This window comes from Astatotilapia calliptera, chromosome 3 (assembly GCF_964374335.1).
Source record: "Astatotilapia calliptera chromosome 3, fAstCal68.1, whole genome shotgun sequence".
NCBI classification, from domain to species: Eukaryota; Metazoa; Chordata; class Actinopteri; order Cichliformes; family Cichlidae; genus Astatotilapia; species Astatotilapia calliptera.
In genome coordinates this window covers 19,117,493-19,137,125 of record NC_137424.1, presented here as the reverse complement: position 1 = coordinate 19,137,125, position 19,633 = coordinate 19,117,493, and the positions used below count along the sequence as shown (strand labels likewise).

The 19,633-nt window shown below is 42.1% G+C and overlaps 2 protein-coding genes across 3 annotated transcripts in view; one reads left to right on the top strand and one right to left on the bottom strand.

Moving 5' to 3' along the window:
- The window catches only part of LOC145425249 (TELO2-interacting protein 1 homolog), a 276,230-nt gene that overhangs the window by 194,049 nt on the left and 62,548 nt on the right, over nucleotides 1-19,633 (top strand). The gene's annotated exons all lie outside the window — the stretch shown is intronic.
- LOC145426177 (uncharacterized) lies at nucleotides 1,166-2,677 on the bottom strand. Its single transcript, XM_080299710.1, has 8 exons — nucleotides 2,344-2,677; nucleotides 2,188-2,255; nucleotides 1,927-2,109; nucleotides 1,747-1,808; nucleotides 1,599-1,646; nucleotides 1,483-1,518; nucleotides 1,326-1,404; nucleotides 1,166-1,173 (listed from the first exon to the last, which is right to left on the bottom strand). The coding sequence occupies exons 1-8, from the start codon at nucleotides 2,502-2,504 to the stop codon at nucleotides 1,166-1,168; spliced, it is 645 nt and encodes a 214-aa protein (XP_080155836.1). The 5' UTR covers nucleotides 2,505-2,677.

The following is a 19,633-nucleotide window of genomic DNA, read 5'->3' as shown; positions in this document are numbered from 1 at the left end:
AACTTGCTGGATCCCCATGTTAAGAGTACCACCCACCGTAGTCGGGCATTAACAACTGCACAAACTGTGTGCATTGCCTTGCGCTACTTTGCGAGTGGCACGTTCCTGTACACTTGTGGAGACGCAGAGAACGTTGGGAAAAGTGCCGTCTGCCGGGCCATTCGCAAAGTGTACCTGGCACTCAAGCATTTCCTGGGTGTGTTTGTGGTTTTTCCAAGCCACTTAAGACCACAGGTCGTCAAACAGGGCTTTTTCGCCATTGCAGGTACAGTAAATTGGATAGTGAATGTGATGCAATCATGACCTATGTCGGTAACTGTAGCTCCAACGTCCGCAGGCTTCCCGAATGTGATTGGCACCATAGACTGCACACACATTGCGATCAAGGCCCCCCCAGGCCCCACTGAAGGGGACTTTGTCAACCGAAAGGGGGGCCACAGTATAAATGTGCAGGTGAGCAATACTAACACTCCAGATGGCAATATACGATGGGAGGAGTGTGGTCACACATAATGGAATCCCACAGATGGTGTGTGACTCGATGTGCCATATCACAAATGTGGAAGCAAAATGGCCCGGATCAGTGCATGACTCACGGATCTTCAGAGAGTCAGGGTTATGCACATCATTTGAGCGTGGTAAGTAAAAGAGGCTTATGTTGATGCCACATACTCATGTCGGGCCTAACATAACAGCATTTCTTCATTACACAGGGGCCTACGATGGGATCCTCCTCGGAGATAGAGGTTATGCATGCAGGCAGTACTTCATGACACCGTTCCCTGACCCCAACCCTGGGCCACAAACCCGCTACAATGCAGCCCTAGCCAGGACAAGGGCACGCATTGAAATGACCTTTGGGCAACTGAAGGAACGATTCCAGTGTCTAAAACGCCTGAGGGTTGCACCTGACAGGGCATGTGACATTATTGTTGCATGTGCCGTACTGCACAACATTGCCACCATCAGAAGAGAGAGGACCCCCGTGGTGGAGGTGCAGCCTGATGATGACCTCCAGCCAGTGCACCTGGACCAACCTAGTGGCAGAGCTGCACGGGACAGGATTGTGCAACACAATTTCGCATAATAAAAACATGACATGACACATTTTCTATTGACGTTTATTTGAGCATCGTTGTCTGTCCCACCACACACAGGCCAGTCATCAGTTGCCTGGGAAAACAGAGCATGTATACTGCGTCACGCAGGGTCAGCAATAGTGCTCCGTATGAACATGTATTCCTACTTACTCTGGAGTTCCTTTTGAAGCACCTCGATTTCCAATTGTAGTTTATGCCTCATTAGGGCTTGTAGTTCGATCTCACCTAGGAGCTTTTGTTTCTTCAGCTCAGTATACTCCATTTTTTGCTGGAGATTTCTCTTGTAGAGCAGACGTATGTCACCCTGTGTCAATTGTGGTGACAACATTTAACGGGGAATACATGTCATATAGGCAGTATAATTGATCACAACACTGCCCACCTCTGCATCAGCAGGCCTCTCTGCCGGCCTCTTGGCCTGCAAATCATACTGCAGTCAGACACACATGGCAGTACACAAGTAGATGGTATTTCAGGCCAATTCATGCATGTACTCACAGGGTCTTCCGCCACACCACAGCCATCTGACAGGGTTGCGTCACTGTCCTGTGCAATGGTAACACAATGGTGTTACTAAGGGGTGTGGTACAGCCTATAGGTCTGTACAATTGGGTGGGGACAGATATATGTATATCTCCCAACTTACTGTGCATGTTCCAGTCACCCCTTCCATGGGAACAGGTAAAAGTGATGGTGTGTCATGTAACACTACACACAGAGAAAACCCACAGTGCCAATGAATGAATGTCACAGTTCGAATAGCATTTTCATTTAGGCAACAACCACATATTTGACATTGTGCACATGGAATCATGAGCCCATTCACCAGTTATGTAGGTGCTGCTGCTACTGCACCCCGGCTTCTGGTCTCCGGAAGAGCTGCCCCCAGGGATGCCCTCAACAATGGGTCTGGTGGCATTCAACCTTAGGGCCAGCTCCTCTGCTGGGGTGTGACGAGGGGGTGCAGGACCACCACCTGTCTTTTGTTGCTCTGCCCTTTTCTTGGTTGCTGTTATACACAAACACAGGGATTGTTTCAGGGGTGTCTTTTCAAGTGACTGACAGCAATATGAGTGTTGGATATTACCATTCTGTAGTATGTTCTTGTATTTCACTCTTACTTGTTCCCATGTTCTGGTGGGTCCGGTTGTGGCTCTAATGTGTAAGAGGATATCATGTGGTATGATTTGATATGATAAAATATGATATGGTATGGTGCCATGTAATATGTTGCATTACTTACGCGTTTAATTTGTCAGCAACTTTCTGCCAGCCCTCTCTCCTTGCTTTTGCAGCCTTCGCACTGTTACCTTGCGTTTTAATTTCACTCTGGTACTCCTGAAATCCCTCAATCAGGAGTTCTTGCTCCGCTGCGGTGAAGTACTGTGCGCGCTCCTTCGACATTTTCGCCGACCAATCAGAGGCTTGCCGATCACTGTTTCTGCTATCGATGCGTAGCCCCTTTTACGGCACCCAGTGATCGCGCATTACTTCATCCAGCTGTAGTAATCGTCAACAGCAGGTGTGTTCGGGGAACCGGATTAGCGAGCTCACGGTTAGCGCGATGATTTGATCTTGGATGTAGTAAGCGACGTACGAAGAACGGGCCCCAGGAACACAGCAACTTTCCTCTCATCCTCTATTTTGTTAGCCAGACAATATTGTTCATCTCTCACCACATATGTTGTTCAATCCTCTTTGCCATTATCAAAAATGTCCATTTGTCCAACGCCTCCTGACATTTTCTCAGTATTTTCAAAAACATCCTTCACTTAAAAGAACTGATGTTACTCACGTCCTCTCTGCAGCGCACTAGCCAGGCGAGTGAGTTAGTATCCACACGGATGATTAGTTGTTTTTGCCGTAACCTTTTTCGTGTCTTTTGGCCACTTTCACAAGGATTTCCCCCTCCTGTCGTCCAGTGCACATTGGAGATCCGTTTTAATGCCATTTTTCGGCTAAATTATCCACACCCACTGCCGCGCTATGCATTCTGGGATATGTTGGGCCACGAAGTCTACACTGCCACAGCCTTAAAATTCAGGGAAATGAAGGACGCATTTCACGGCCGCATTTGGAGCAGCCTTTGAATTGGGACAGCCTTCGGCGCGCCGCTGTGACGTAATCGGCCTTGAAATGCGTACTTTAAGGCTGCAGACCCTGAATTGGGATACAGCCACTGACATGAGACAACCCTTCACAATAAAACAGGAAACAAGAAACAGACGCAGACTTGACACTGAACCTATACTAAACACGAGACAACCTAAGAACTAATCCCTCACTAAGAATAACAGAAACATAGAATACCAATAAACAAAATCATCGGGATACAAACCATAATACAAAGTAATATAAGAACTGAAAATGCTGGGTCAAAATGACCCAGAACCGTGACAAAAGCCCAGAGTTCAGTTTGGTCTTGAATTCTATTAGTTTCTTCTCCACGTTCAACGACCGATTTACTTTTTGGTCCTTTGTGAGATGAATTTCCAAATATCTTATTTCTGATTTAACAGGAATCTTACAGTTTATCATTTATGGCAAAGAGTTCACAGTTATTAGGATTTAACGTTAATCCAGATGTCTTGGAGAGTTTTTACATTTTTCACTAGTTATTGGAGCTTGATTTGTTTTATCTTGAAGATGGCTGTTAGAAAGTGTGTGTGTGTGTGTGTGTGTGTGTGTGTGTGTGTGTGTGTGTGTGTGTGTGTGTGTGAGTGAGTGAGTGAGTGAGTGAGTGAGAGAGAGAGAGCGCGAGAGGTTGCGTCTTGATTTAAATCGAGTAGTTAATAGTCAGTAAGTGTCCGGCTGCTCCTGTATGCGATTAGAATGATGCCACCTTATCCCATAGTCCAGCCAATGATGCGATTCACATTCGTGTATATACGCAGCTAATCAACATGGTTGACAGGCTATGACAGCGTCCTTATGTGTTTTAGCTAGCAAAGCGGCGTGGCTGATGTGGAGTGATACATCTGCTGTTGTCAGGCCTGCAGGTATCAGGCTGTTGTTCTCCTTTATCTCATAGTGGACAGAAATTATTTTTTGCAGTGGCACAAATAATTTGTGTGGCATCAGATTTGATGCCGAACAGCTGATTGTTCTGTAAATAGTTTGAAATGTTTATTTTAAAAACGCCTTGGCTGCATTTTTAGGTGAACAGCTGCAAAAAACTTTGTTGTTTGCATAACTCACATAACTCATAACTCAAACATTACAAAATCCAAACGCTGAACTGCACCTATGCCACAGAGCTTCATTCCAACACATCAAATTAATGACGTTCCTTTCAATAAACCTTGGACACACACAATTAACAGGAGTAACATCCCCACTAATCTGCCTGTTAAACCTAGCTAACTCAGCCTAGTCTTCCGTACATACTGGCGATGGGTATTTATGTACCTCCATACCGTCAGCTGTGAGGAAGACAAACTGTCTTAAACACAAACTGCGGCGGTACTCCCAAGCCAATGGCTTCAGCCGCCTGATGCACAATAGAAAGCAAATCAGTACAACGCCTAATGCAGGTGAAACTGCTGAAACCTAACAGGGGAATAAGACTCCTGATTGAAACAGCTTTGTGAAGCCACAGGCTTACTCTAAAAGGCAACAGCGAACCATAAAACTCTCACCAATAAAACTATATATAAATAATCTAATAAAACCTACAAACTCTTCTGTTGACAAGTTGTTGTGGCTCCTCCAGCAAATGTCCGCAGCAGGCTAAACATGAGGACGCTGATGACGACAACAACAAACACATGAGATGCACTTCTGCACTATTTGCTCCTTTAATTCCACATGTTACTGTCCACTATACAAATCAGCACATCGAACTATTAAACAAATGCACAGACTGCACAAACACAATGACTGCATCTCACAAGAATTACACCAATTACTACACCAAACTACAACATCGGCCTATGGCATCAATTAGTGCATAAAACATACATCAAGTTACAGCCAAAAATGCATCACAATGACTCAAGCTGGGGTCAACAGGTTTCCCCTCATGCTCACCCGACCTTTCTGCTCATCAGGTGAGTGCAACCACATTTATCACCTAACACGCCCACGAGTCACGCCCCACACCCGTGCACCAATACAAGGTGTGCATTTAAACCAACCCTCTTAATCCAAAACAAAAAGGAACAACTCATATGGCTCCTACACTTGTGCTCAAGAACTCAGTCCCATATTTTAGGTTATTCTGAATAAATCGTTCATGCCCTCTCTTTGGAAAGAAGCTGTCGTGGTTCCTGGTCCTAAATCTAGTCGTCCAAAAGTTCTAAACGACTTCAGGCCTGCTGCCCTCACCTCAGTCTTTGAACAAATCATCAGAAATGTGATTATGGAAGACACTGAACTTCAGCTTGATTCAATGCAGATTGCACATAAGCCCAACAGAGGAGTGGAGGACGCGCTTTTGATTCTACTTCACTTGATTGTCAAACATGTAGAGAGTAAAGGACTTCAGTTCATCGATTTCTCTTCTGCTTTCAATAACACAGCCCCAGATTTCAATCAAAAGACTTTTAGAACAGTTTGAAATCCGGACAAACCTGAGCAAGTGCAGTCATATAAATATCTTGGGGCCATTGAGTCTGTTTTATCATGCAATGATGCAGGACAAAGTCTTATAAAAGCAGCTTTGTCCCTGCTGCCGTCACTAAACTTAATAACTAATAACTGTTTTTCTGATTTGATTCATCGCGTCTAATTTCCAAATATGTGTCTGTCAGGTTTAAATCGATGTGTGTGTTTGTGAAGGGATGACAAACGCTATTATTTTTCTGTAAAGCAAATTTACGTAAAAGTAAAGTAACCTTGATATGTCAGGATGTAGATGTCCCACCCAAAAACGCCATCAGCCCTGAAACATCGGTGCTGTTCCAGGCAGCATTGCTGTCCACACGTCCATCAGAGTGTTAGAGGTGGCTGTCACAGATGTTGCAGTCTGCTCTCTGTTTCCATGAAACAACCACACTTGAAATGATCATTAAAGCTACCTGTACTAAAGGAAGCTGAGAACATGGCAGACGTGGGACTGACTGTGATCAGACTGTGACGATTGTTCTTGAGCAGATCTACAGGTCAGCTGTTCCACATCATGTTTCTAGGATGGAGCCGTTTGGAATAATGCCGCCCTCTGCTGGACAGATATCGTGTTGTCCCTGAGTCCTTCTGATCCTCAGCACTTTCTATCAGGAGACAACGCACTCAGGTCCCATCTGACGTTGTTCACTTGATGTTCTGAAGCCCAGTACGGACCTTAACACGGGCTCCATGTGGACACATTAGATTAACTGTTTTTTAAGACCAGTTTCTTGAATTACATGACGGTGTGATTTTTATTTTGTGCTTTTAGTGCAGAGAGAGTCTCTGTGGAGGTTGGATGTTCTCCCCGTGTTTGTGTGGGTCCTCTCAGGGGACTCTGGCTTCCTCCCACAGTTCACACACATTCAGGTAGTGGGGTTAGGTTAACTGGTGAATAAGTGTGAGCGTGAACGGTCGTCTGTCTCCTCACCCTGTGTTAGCTGGGATCCACTCCAGCTCGTACATGCCCGTCAGGCACCGTCCTCATACCTGTTCTGGTAAATCCAGTCCTGGAAGACACAGCTCACCTGGAATCTGTGTTCATGTTATAAAATGTTACATTTCATTAGAAGTTGGTTGTATTCCAGTTTTATGTTGCAGTTTTCACTTTTGAAAGGGAAGGTTAGTCCAGCTCAGTCAGATGCTGAATGCTCTCTTTCAGTACGTTGTTGTATTAAACGATGACTCAGCAGACGACACATTGTAGCCATGTTAAAAATCATGCAACAGACCCTTGGTCACGATGTCGTTGTGGGGATGTCTAAAGGCTGGCTTCCTTCTAATAACCGTAACAAGTGTTTATGGCGCTCCTTGTGATGCTGGGTCAAAGTTCAGCCTCTGAAGACCTCGACGTGTTTGAAGTTATCCACAGGCTGCGAGGTCCACTTCAAAGGTGTTCTATGTTAGATGTTGGTCAGGTTAATCAAAATGGAAACTGTTGAGTTTACACATTAACCAACATGGTCCAGCACTAAACATCGTAAAGCCTTTAGTTTTTGGAGAGAGGATGCTGCCATCAAATTCAAAATGGGCTAATATTTTTCTTTAAATGTTTCATTTTCTCACTTTGTTTAAAATACTGGTTTATAGGATTTGCAAATGATTGAATTCTGTTCTTAATCATATTTAACACAGCGGATCAAACGTGGGGAAGTGGGTGTTATATTCAGATTGTGGGATACATTTAGGAAATGTAAAACTTTTGATGTTAATGTTGTTTATTTGCAGGGTTTAAAAATAAATGTGTTTATTGTTTGAAACTCATACTTGGCCTTCTACTCTTCATGGCTGCTTAACGAAGCTAACAGGGTGGACAGTCTGAGGAGCTGGGAAAGAAAAGCGTCTGAACTGCTTTAAATTTCTTGAAGACGTTTTATCCAAGAAGTTTCTTCAGTTCTGAGAGAACGGCGCGGCGGTGGGTGTGGATAATGTTGCCGAAAGAAAACGGCGGAAGAGGGGCGGCTGAAGAGTAAACTTTCAGAAGTAAGTACTGAATATTATGTCACTTATTTATGTGCAAATGTTTAATAATGAAGAACATTAAAACATTCCTGTTGGCCACATGTTGGCAAAGTTATGTGACATTAGTGATGTTTGTACTTTCAGCGTTTACTTGGTTTTAAAGCCTTTACTTTAAAATATACGCTGTTCAATAGTCGACCTTAATCCTACAGAGAATGTGATGATTTTGTGGATAATTAAAGTCAGTCATATATCCACAAACACAACAAGCTGAAAGTCAGTGATGCTGCTCGGTTTGCAGTCCTGAATATCACGGCACAAGCAGGATTCACTGCACTGTTAATGTTAGCTATGTTATATTGCTGCCTCTGTTCGGTGGTGTTGAGCCAAACGGACTTTAACGTGTGTTTGAACGAGCTGACGGTTCACTCGTTAAGCTGAAAGAAAGATGCTTTAATCACAGCAGTCACACATGTGTCCACTGCACCATCTGGAACTCTTCTTGTTTAGCACTCGTAATAACACAAACACTAAATCCTCCTTCTCTGGTGCTGTTGTGTAGCAGTGTGTACACCTGAGACTGTCACCTGTCTGTCTGTCCTGCACAGGGCTGAACTGGGACAAAAAATCGGCCTGGGCATTTTGACTAGAGACCGGCCCACCAAAAATGTGACGTCATTCAGGGGTAAAACCGCAAAGGATTCTGGGAACTTGTGGCAAGAGGTACTAGCGCATGCAGGCTTTCAATTGAACTCAGCTACAGAGCGATAAAAAGAAACACAAAAAATAGCCGGTGTTGTGCCAAAAAGTGATTGTCTGCCAAAAAGTGATTGCTCGTATTTAAATTGCTATAAGTAACTTGTTGGGCTATAATATGTGAAACATATGTCAAATGCATCCCTCATGGATGACATAAAGTCATCTCTCCATCTCCATCTCCTGCTCTTTTATTTCTCTCTCTTGCTCCATCTCTCTCTGCTGCTCTTCTGTCTCCTCTGTCACAGACTTCTCCACTTTTGATGATAAATCAGCCTGGTGCAACATGTAAGGATTGGCACAATTTGTTAAGATTTTGAGGAGTTTGAGAAACTAACCTTAAGCATAAAATAAAATTTACTATCAGTAACTTCATAGCACCCGCCCAGCAGTATATAAACTCCGTCATGCTAGCTAGTACCAGTTATTCTAAGCGACTGTAAAAAGTCAGCACAACGAAAACAAACTACAACTAAACTTGGTTTATATCTGACACAGATAGACAGCAGGTCATAACTTCTTACCTGAAGTTCAGTTCCTCTGCCACTATGACCGGTGGCGACCTCGGGTCTCTCCTCCTCTTGCCTCCCCTTTCCCTTATCCACCTGCTGGCCTCCACCACTTGCTGATGTTGCTAAATCTGTGGAAGCTATGCCACAGCTACCGCCAAACAATTCAGTTATTTTTGCACATTTGGCAGCGTCTGCCTGAAGGGCTTGTTTCTTTTTGGCCCTAATTTTTTCTGCACCTTCTTTCCTTTTTTTGTTCTCCATTTTCCTTAGTTCATTTATAAGATTGCTAAACAAGGGGGAGGGTGCATCCGCCCTCCTCGGCTGTAATTGGTCCAGCCCAGAGTCGATCATGACCAATTGCCCAATCCAACACCTTTCATTATTTATACCCTTCCAAAAGAAAAAAAAATCGATCGGCCCATAAAAGCAAAAAATCGCCAGCGGCCCACCGGGCAAATGCCCGGTATGCCCAATGGCGAGTCCAGCTATGGTCCTGCACTCTCTCTCTGTTTCTTTCTCTCTGATTGTGGAATAAAAGTATGAACATGTGTTTATAAGCAGAGGTGTGGACTCGAGTCACATGACTTGGACTCGAGTCAGACTCGAGTCATTAATTTTATGACTTTAGACTTGACTTGAAAAAATGTTCTAAGACTTGTGACTTGACTTGGACTTTTACACCAATGACTTGGGACTTGAATTGGACTTGAACCGGTTTACTTGAAAAGACTTGATATTTTACCCCAAATATAAAATTTAACATGCATATTATATAGAGATTGAAAATGTGACGTCATTCACGGGTAGAACCGCAAAGGATTCTGGGAACTCGTGGCAAGAGGTACTAGCGCACACAGACTTTCAATTGAAATCAGTTATACAGCGATAAAAAGAAACACAAAAATGGCAAGAAGCTGTTGTATTATTAACTGCAATAGCCGGTCGCATGACAGCCACGGGAAGCCGACGGGTAAAGAGATCGGTTGTTATCAGATTACGTCGTTGAAGAGAAATTGTTCGAGCCATGTTTCCGAAGTAACAAAGACGCGACGGATGGCCTGGATTGCAGCCATTCAAAGACCAAATATAACGTCCCAGAACACTCCAGCTCACAGGTTAGTCTGCTCCAAGCATTTACACGAAGGTCAGTGTTTTTTAGTAGTTAATACGTCATTTTTCATAAAATAATTGGTGATATAGGTTACAAGCAAGTCTGGCGCTGAACAGAAATGGTCGCGCTATGCTCCTTTGTTTATTGTGCATAAATAGTGAATTGTCCTGACACAATATTGCGTTTCGCTTCTGTTATTATGGTACATTGACAAAAACATACTTTTATTCACAGGATAAAACGGGTTTTTTTGTATCACTAATTGCCCAGTACGATTACAGTATACAATATTATTGTCACTGCTACATTTCTGTGATGCTACCAGAAATTATTTCCACTACTAATTAATTATCGTTGAGCTCAAAGGTCCTATTAATAAACGGTTAAGGAATGTGTATTTATGACGACGATTTGTGAGACTGGTAAACTTATGATACGTACGATGGTCTTTCGTTCTACACGGTGCGTTTCAAGGTCCTGCACCCATCCGTCGGTAAACTGTACCTGGGCTTGTTGCAGTGACCTGAAGTTACTAAACTTCATGAGTGTATGCACTCACTCCAAGAACCGTATAATTATAAATATGCATATAAATATGCTACGATGAGATAGCTGACTTCATCTAACTAGCAAATGTTGTCCAGGCTATGTTGGTGATACAGTTTTTTTTTAATGTGTATGATATTTTTGTCATGCGATTTTAAAGCCGGTCCTACAACCGCATCCAAGAATAACATGCAGCTTATCTCAGAACTGTCGGTGAAAACTATTCTTGGAGCTAGGTTTAATTGAGCTGCATTTTAAAGAGGTGCAATTTCACAATTTGTGTATATTTTCTAAGTTCACTATTTTGTCATGTGTTGAGAAAAACACAGATTTAAAAATTACATGGTCTAATATTTACATTTAGCATATAACTGCAACATGCTTTTTTTCGTTTTTTTGAATGACTCGAAAGGACTTGAAATTCAAAGTTTCAGACTTGTGACTTGACTCGGACTTTTACACCAGTGACTTGAGACTCGACTCTGACTTGCCTGACATTACTTGAGACTTGACTTGAGACTTGAGGATAAAGACTTGAGACTTACTTGAGACTTGCAAAACAATGACTTGGTCCCACCTCTGTTTATAAGTCACACTTGTGTTTGAATCCTGCACCTTATCACACATTTGATTTCCATGTGTGACGACTGCAAGTGTCCAGAGTGAGGACAGACTGAGGGACCCACTGCTGCACATCATCTGTGAGGCTTTGCAGCCCTGATGATCCACCAGGACAAACTCAGCAGTGTGTGAGGAAGAGGAGGAGGAAGAGCCAGCAGCAGCTGACAGATGGAGAGAATAGACAGACTGTTCCCTGTTTGTGAAGGACTGCTAGGAAAGTTTAACATAACTGTCTGTGCTGAATCAGTCTTATTAGGTAATGTTCAAATAATGTTATCCTCCCAGTGTTTTCAGTGTGGGAGAAAGTACTCAGGGCCTTCAAGTTACACACTATGAAAGGCAGCAACAAGTTTAATGTTCAGAAACCTAAAGTCTGTATCAGCAGCAGAATGGAGCTAAAAATAAATGTTTGTTTCAGTTCTATGAAGCTTTGAGTATTTTGGATCAGTAGCACTGCTGTGTTTGTTGCATCATATTGCTGTAATTGTTTATTTGCTTTATATATTCTGAGCTAAGTTGATCTATAGTGTTACATCATTTTCTATAAGGATGTTATGTGTTTGTAGACTTTCTGCCCAGTTTGACCCATTTAGCAGAAGTCAGCCTGTTTAAGGCTCTGATGTCTATTCTGTATGACTTAAAGCAGTTATGACATGGTCTGATTTTCTCAGCCAATAAAGGAATATTTCATATATCAGTCTACTCTTCATTCTATCAGACACAGTTATCACAGCTCGTACATTTGCTTTTTACACATATATGTAAGCACTGAGCCACATTTAGTAATGCCAACATATTAAAATAACAATATTTCTCTCTTATATATGATACATCTATATACACACTGTCACAGATACTTGAGTGTCTTTGAGTGAAGATTTAAGGTGATAGGAAATATAAATAACTGCAACTTGAATCTTTGACACAGAGTTCATGCTTCAGAGTTCAGATGTTCAGAGTTCATGGACCGTTGAGGCTGCGAACTTTAAGGCTGCAGACCCTGAATTGGGATACAGCCATCGACTGTGGAAACCTTGCAAGTGGATCGTAAAGGTTGTTACAGAGTCTTTCATGTCTAAATTTGCCGTTAATAATTATATAATTGTAGGAATCATCTAGTTTGCTTACACTGATTACGTTGGCACTTTGTTAGCGCTACAACAACGGTCAGACCCCCGAGGCATCTAAACTTTAGTAAGAATGTGCACTTTTGACACCTCTGGTTAGCATTTAGTGGTCAGTTTCAAACGTATTTGATTTTTGCTTGTTATGAACAAATTCACTTCACTACTTTTCACGATCTGTAACATCAATGCACATTGTTCCATTTACTGCATATTGCACTTTATTCATATCTCTCATTCCACCTGCAAAAACATTGTAAAGGTCGTCACAGAGAGTTTTATATATGTATAAATACTAATATTCTCTATTTATTCTGTTTTATTGCCCAGATGTTAGTTAGCCTTTGTTCAATTGTCTTTTATATGTCAATAGATACGTATGTCACAAATAAAAGTTTCTTGTAAATTATGTTTTTGTAAAGAATTTTCTCCCAAATCTCTTACATGCTAACTGTAACGTGTTATTTCTGCTAAAACCTGAACTTAAATGTGTATATGGTGTTTATCTGTTTTTCTCTCTGTTTTAGATGCAAATATCAAATTGGAGTTCTGCCTCCAGGCCAGAATTGCAGGAATGCACCACGTGTTGGCTGTTTCACTGCCCTCTGTGCCCCACTCTCAGCCCTGCTGTCAGGGCAAAGATTGAGCAGCATATAAATGGACACATTCAAAGTGCTTTGCCTTTCAAAGGTATGTTGGTATTAAATATACCTCATAGTTAAAGTCATAAATATGCACTTCTTTTCAGCACCTCTGCAGGTCTTTGTTGACTTAAAAGTTATTTTTCACATTGTACAGTTCAGTTCATTCATCAGCGAGAGAAAAAAGTGTTTTCATTAAATATTTTTCCTGTTCACCACATTTCCTGACAGCTCTTGTGATCCACACCATTTTGCTTTCATTATTGAGGACGGCTTGGATATTTTTGTTAATATGTACAATCTGATTGTTAGATAAACTGACTGCATTCTATACAACTACATTTAAATTACATGTTTTTTCTTTTTTTCTCTCTTACAGACAAAATGATGTGCCGGTGCACTTTCACTGCCCTTCTGTAACATGACAGTCATACAGCGTGGGGATATGGCAAGGCAATTATTGTCATGTCAGCATTCAGGACTGCTCCCCACTGAACTCTCCGTGGAGCCTCGTCTCCCTCTCCATGTCTCGTCTCCAGCATCTAAACCATTTCCTGAATCTTGGGTAGAACATTCATGTGCTCCACCCTCTGTGCTAAATGAAACTGGGGCTTGTGGAAAGTCCATGAAAATGAAACGTCCTCACTGTGGTCTTAGTCTTCTTACAAAAAAACTTCAAGGCTCACATGATGAGGAGGCATTCAAACAGGTCAATAGATGTTTGCCTGGCCTGTCATCCACAGTGTTTTTGTGTAGAGGGACTTCTTCCTCTTTGTTTTTCAGTTTGCAGAGGACATGGAGCTCTTTTTAAAAGCATGTGCTGACGAGCAGAGACTACAGGTCAAAGCGATGTTTGACATTTAATGGACAGATGAAGGCACTGGCTGTTTGTTTGTGTTTTTTATCTGTTGTTTGTTTTTCAGTGTACAGAATTCCAGTTAAACTTATTATAAAATGCTGTTCACTTGTTTCCATACTTATAGTAAAAAATGTAAGTGTAAATGTTACAGCATTGTTTATACTTGTAACTTCAGAGTAAAAAGCTTATTGTTGATATTAACATTAATGTATTATCCTGTAATCAATAATATTTTTATGCATTTTACGCATTAACCCTCTGATCTCTATCCTGGCCATTTGGGGCCACTTCACTTCTCCTTGTTTGACTGCTACACTGCAGTGGACCAAAAGAATGACGCAGGTTTGATCTTAAGGCTCTAATAGTTGTGTGTGTTGTGCATGACATTGCAACGCAAACATGTATTTGCAAGATAGACTGGAATAAATTATGATGCATCAAATATTACACAGGCTGCAGTGAATTGTTGTTGATACAGGTTATTGAGCTTTGAGTTTCCCAGTCAAACGTAGCTTTGACACACATGCTAACACTCTTACTCTTGTACATTTCATAACAAGACACCAAAGCCAAAATATTAGCTCTCAAAAGAAATTCAAAGCTGCAGCTGCAGCACACACAGCAACAAACACTGTTAGTAAATGTGTCCTGGAGTTTCTGCAGGTGCAGAAAGTGCTGCTGCTGTAAGTCAGCCTAACAGCTTCCAGATCACTGATATTTCTGGAAAGATGGCAAGAAGGGCATCACTGCTCATTTCTACAATCTCCCAGATCTTGGAATACAAGCCCCTGTCCCATGAAAACCACTTCACAGTAGTAGGAGTCCACTAAAACCTACAAATGAAGAGTGATCCTGGAAGAAATAGGGCGCACACTATTGACCTCAACAGTTGCAAGACAGCCTTGTCCCCGATGCTTATATGAAAAAAAATATGAAGATTTATGAAACCATTAGGACTTTATTACTGTTTTATCTGAAAAGCTACTGGTAATATTTAACCTAACTGGGATTTAAAGTGTAAAAAACAGAATGTAGATAAAATTTTGGTTTTGATGAAAAGGAGTGGAGCTTGTGAGCCACAATGTAAGCAGTGTTGCTTTGCTGACATGCACTCGATGCTGGCAGTACAAGCATTGTAGTGGTTCTTATGTTTTTGTAAACTAACTGTATAATATATTGAGCCATTCAACAGTACACAAATGTTTGTAGGCTCCTTTTTGTATGCAACCTGCATGTCTTTCTGAATTAATTGTTTGTTTATATCATGTTTTTCAGGACAAAGAAGTTAAAGTCAAGTGGAAGCCTTGCTCAACATGGTATGTAGTAACAACTTTGTTGGACGGGAACAGACATTCATACTGTTGATAAATAGTTATCACCTCAATTTGAATTCATGTATTTGGACTAAAGTAAATTGGGAGCTGTTAGCTGTCAAGCTGCTCCTCTGTGAGGAGCTTGATAGCTGTCCACCTCCAAAGTCCATTATGAGTTTTGGAGGTGGACATGGTCAAGACTTTTAAGAGTTGGCATAAGACTTCACTTCTTTATAGAGCTTATAGTTGGGGCTGGTTCAGGTCAGCCCTTAGTTATGCTGTCATAGCACCAGACTGCTGGGGGTTAGTGTCTACTCGTGTCATTGTATATATCCAGGAATATGTGCCTGAGGATAGTTGTCATGAAATCAATATTAAATCAAAGTTTTCCTTAATGACCACAGCTGGCATGAGTTCTCCAAAGCTGCCTGCTGTCTCAGGATCTGTCTCCAAAAAGAACCAGGGAGCGCTAACATGTTATGTTCTAGACTGATGAAGAAAATGCACATTAAACATAGTATAAACTCACTATGTTAAGTAATGTGAAGAGGATGCCTTTAGCTCCTATTTGGTTGGTTCCTTGATCAGTGCAATACAGAATCATTCATCTGGTTTGATGTAATGTCCTTAAAACACGTCAAAATGAGGCTCTGTAGTCTGTGTGGCCTCCACATGCCTGTATGACCTCACTACAACACCTGGGCATGCTCCTGATGAAGTGGCAGATGGTCTCCTGATGGATCTCCTCCCAGACTCCAGGACTAGAGCATCTGCCAACTCCTGGACAGTCTGTGGTGCAGTTGGTGGATGGAGTGAGACGTGATGTCCCAGATGTCCTCAAATGGATTCAGGTCTGGGGAATGGGCGGGCCAGTCCACAGCATCAATGCCTTCGTCTTGCAGGAACTGCTGACACACTCCAGCCACATGAGGTCTAGCGCTGTCTTGCATTAGGAGGAACCCGGGGCCACCCGCACCAGCATTTAGTCTCACAAGGGGTCTGAGGATCTAATTTCAGCACCTAATGGCAGTCAGGCTACCTCTGCCGAGCACACGGGGGGCTGTGCGGTCCCCCAAAGAAATGCCACCCCACACCATTAGTCACCCACTGCCCAACCATCATGCTGGTGGATGTTTCAGGCAGCAGAAGGTTCTCCAATATGTCTCCAGACTCTGTCACAAGTGCTCAGTGTGAACCTGCTTTCATCTGTGAAGAGCACAGGGCGCCAGTGGCAAAGTTGCCAAGCTTGGTGTTCTCTGGCAAATGCCAAACATCCTGCACGGTGTTGGGCTGTAAGCACAACCCCCACCTGTGGACGTCGAGCCCTCATACCACCCTCATGGAGTCAGTATCTGACCGTTTGAGCAGACGTGCATATTTGTGGCCTGCTGGAGGTCATTTTGCACGGCTCTGGCCTTTCTTTCCTACCCCACAGTACCTTTCCTTATCTTTTGTTTCCTACTCTTTTACTTAGTCTTTGATCACGGTTGTCTTTCTAGATAATTAATGTCATTTGTTCTGGGGCGAGTCACTGGCTCGGGTGCATTCTGGGACTGTCAGTTCACCAGTGTGCTGGCATGCTTCTTAACAAACACACCACTACAGCAAACATCTCAGTTGTACTTGTTGATTTCTTCAACAAAACACTGAACAAAACATGTCCTTGTGAGTGTGCTGCCTGGTGCTTTTACATTTTGTGGTAATTTGAGCAGCCCAGAAAGCATCCCATGAATTCAATTATGTTATTGTATCTGAACATGTACACGAGTCATTAAATTAGATGGGAAAGAATGATTCAGGGTAAACAACTGCACCAAGGGAATTACATTTTTCTTCTCAACATGTAAAATGTCTGTTGATAAGCAATTTCTAAAACAGACATTATAAAAATCACATTAAACAGATGTGATTAACTTTTTATTCTAGCAAACATAACATCAATGATGACACAATCAGTCTTCATCAGAAGTGCTCAAATCACTCTCATCATCTGGAACGTCCTCCTCCTCCTCCGAGTCCATTTCCAGGAGTGGTTGGTGGCTGAGGATTCTCTTGTACACGTCCTTTACTTTGAGCGTTTCAGCTTTCAGTTCACTTTGTTTTTAAACCAGGCTATGGAGTCCTTTCTGTGCATCCTCCGACATGCCAACAAGGGAGGCTGTAAAAACAACAAAACTATTAAATATAAGTAAAACAAACAAACAAACCTCACCTCATAAACACAAGGAGTTAGGATCATGTAATTAAACTTTTTTTAAGGGAGAAGGCAGTGTTAGCTAGCAACCCAAATATAGGTAAAAGATCCAGTAAGACTTTAGCATCTGCTATTATTTTCAATCAATTCATCACCAAATGTATAAATAAATAAAAGATGTGCTTACAGTCTGAGGAGATTGTCCCCAACACCACAGATCGCATTTGCAACACTGTCCAGTGATGCTGCATCTCCCTGCAAAGGATCATCTCCTCCTCTCTCAGGCGCCTCACAGCCATCACCTTCTCAAAGACCTTTCTCTTTGTCCGGAGGTCAGCAGCAGCTGCAGTTTAACAACATCAGATGGGAAAACATAGCAGCATATTATGATTCAAGAACAAAACATTCAACTGCTGCTCAGATACTGGGAGTTTGTTTAAAAAGGATATTTAGAAATCAAGAGCTTACGTTCACTTGTGCTCTGCCAGGGCCAAACGTCGCTCTGCATGAGGGCATCACTGGATACGATTTGCTTTGTTGCTTGTTTCCTTGTTGTAGTCGTCAACAGCAGCCGCCAAGCGTTTCTTCTCATCTAAGATGACCTTGCGAATTCTGTGTCGCCTCTTGTTGCTATCTGTAAATAATCATAAAAAGGAACACCTTCACATAATGCATATATTTACATTTTAATCTACACTCATCAATTCGTTTGCTAGAACAAATCACATCCAGCTTAAACAAACCTGGATCTGATTTTATTCTGTTTACAAAGTAGCTGTACGAGCTGTACAAACTGAGCATCAAACGGTCCGTTTCAAAGAAACTGTGACACCATTTTGTCTGTAAAGACTTTGTGTTCGCACTCTGATGATGACGACAAGCTCCTCTACTCGTGCCTGCAACGCTCCAAGGCTGCCATCAGTTTGATCCGTTTCTAAGTGAGAGGAATATTAATCAGAACACAGGATGAGTAACAGTCACCAAACTACAGTGGACTCTGTAATCACTGACTTGATGATATTCATTATAAGACATCTGGAGCCTTCATGTGCTGCATTATCATGAGATAACAAGTATGTTGGTGTTCAGCTTTATAAAACCAACTAGTACGACATCACTTCAACCCAGGTTCTATCCAATTTGATCAAACGCAACAACTCTGCCATCAATTCTGCTTTTACAAGCTTATTTTTCATTGTTTGTTGACACTGTCAGAAAGATCTTAACTCTAAGTTCTTTAATGAGGCCATGGTGGGTCCTGTTGTTATACACGAGTGCATTATATTGAGACTCACCTTCAGCCCACTGCTGCAGTGTGTCGTCATCCACACCCAGCTCATTTCTGCTCGCATTCAGGCTCTCCACTTGTTCTCTAAAGATCCTTATGATCTAAGAATACATTAATAAATGTCATTCATATGGACATTTTTAGAGTACTGGTGTTTCCCCCCCATTACCACACACATTAAAATGGGTGTTGAAAAAATGACCTTTAGATATCTCTGGCTCAAAGTGCGGCCCAGTTGTTCCACTTTCCTTTTGTTCCAGCCCAAAGCCAGGAGGCTCAGCATGTCTGTTCGCCCTGCATTTCAGTTAGTATACAAATAAGAATGAATGAGCAGGAGACTGAGTGGAATCTCACACACAGACACACACCTGCTTTAGACATGTACTTCGTTGTGATGGCCGCCCTAGACAGGAAACTGTTTACTTGTTCCACCTCTTCTCCAACTGTAGAACCGGCCCCATCCTGAAACGCACCTCCCCATTTGATCTATAGAAAGGAGGTCACAATACATGACTGCTGAATTCATTCAACCTTATAACAAAATGTCTTAAACGTATCCAAGACTACAAGCTGCAGTATACCTCGCACATCCAAGTGTGAGCTACTCAAAATGAAGTACACATTAAGATAAAGTCAAGTAAATAGTATTACGACAACACCAAGAGAAAAACAAAATAAATATCCACCCATCCAAATATGTATCCACACACACACACACACACACACACACACACACACACACACACACACACACACACACACACACACACACACACGTATGAGTATATGGTTATGGCGTTAACGTCATTTTAACAAGATTAACGCTGACAGCACTGATATATATGTGTATCTTACATCATTTGTGTGTCTCTGGATGTATTTCACAAACTCAGCAACTTCCTCATCTTTCTCAATGAAGACACCTTCAAAGTTCCCCTGCTCTGAAGTGCTGAACGAACACGGTGACAGTTGTTTGAAAAGAAACATCAAAATACAATTTT

What these genes read in the sequence shown, in the direction of transcription:
- LOC145426177 (XM_080299710.1), bottom strand. Translation starts at nt 2,504, where the DNA reads ATGTCGAAGGAGCGCGCACAGTACTTCACCGCAGCGGAGCAAGAACTC. An exon ending in GTTGCTGACAAATTAAACGC is followed by an intron (nt 2,256 to 2,343) that starts GTAAGTAATGCA and finishes CTTACACATTAG; the next exon opens with AGCCACAACCGGACCCACCA. An exon ending in CAAGAACATACTACAGAATG is followed by an intron (nt 2,110 to 2,187) that starts GTAATATCCAAC and finishes TGTGTATAACAG; the next exon opens with CAACCAAGAAAAGGGCAGAG.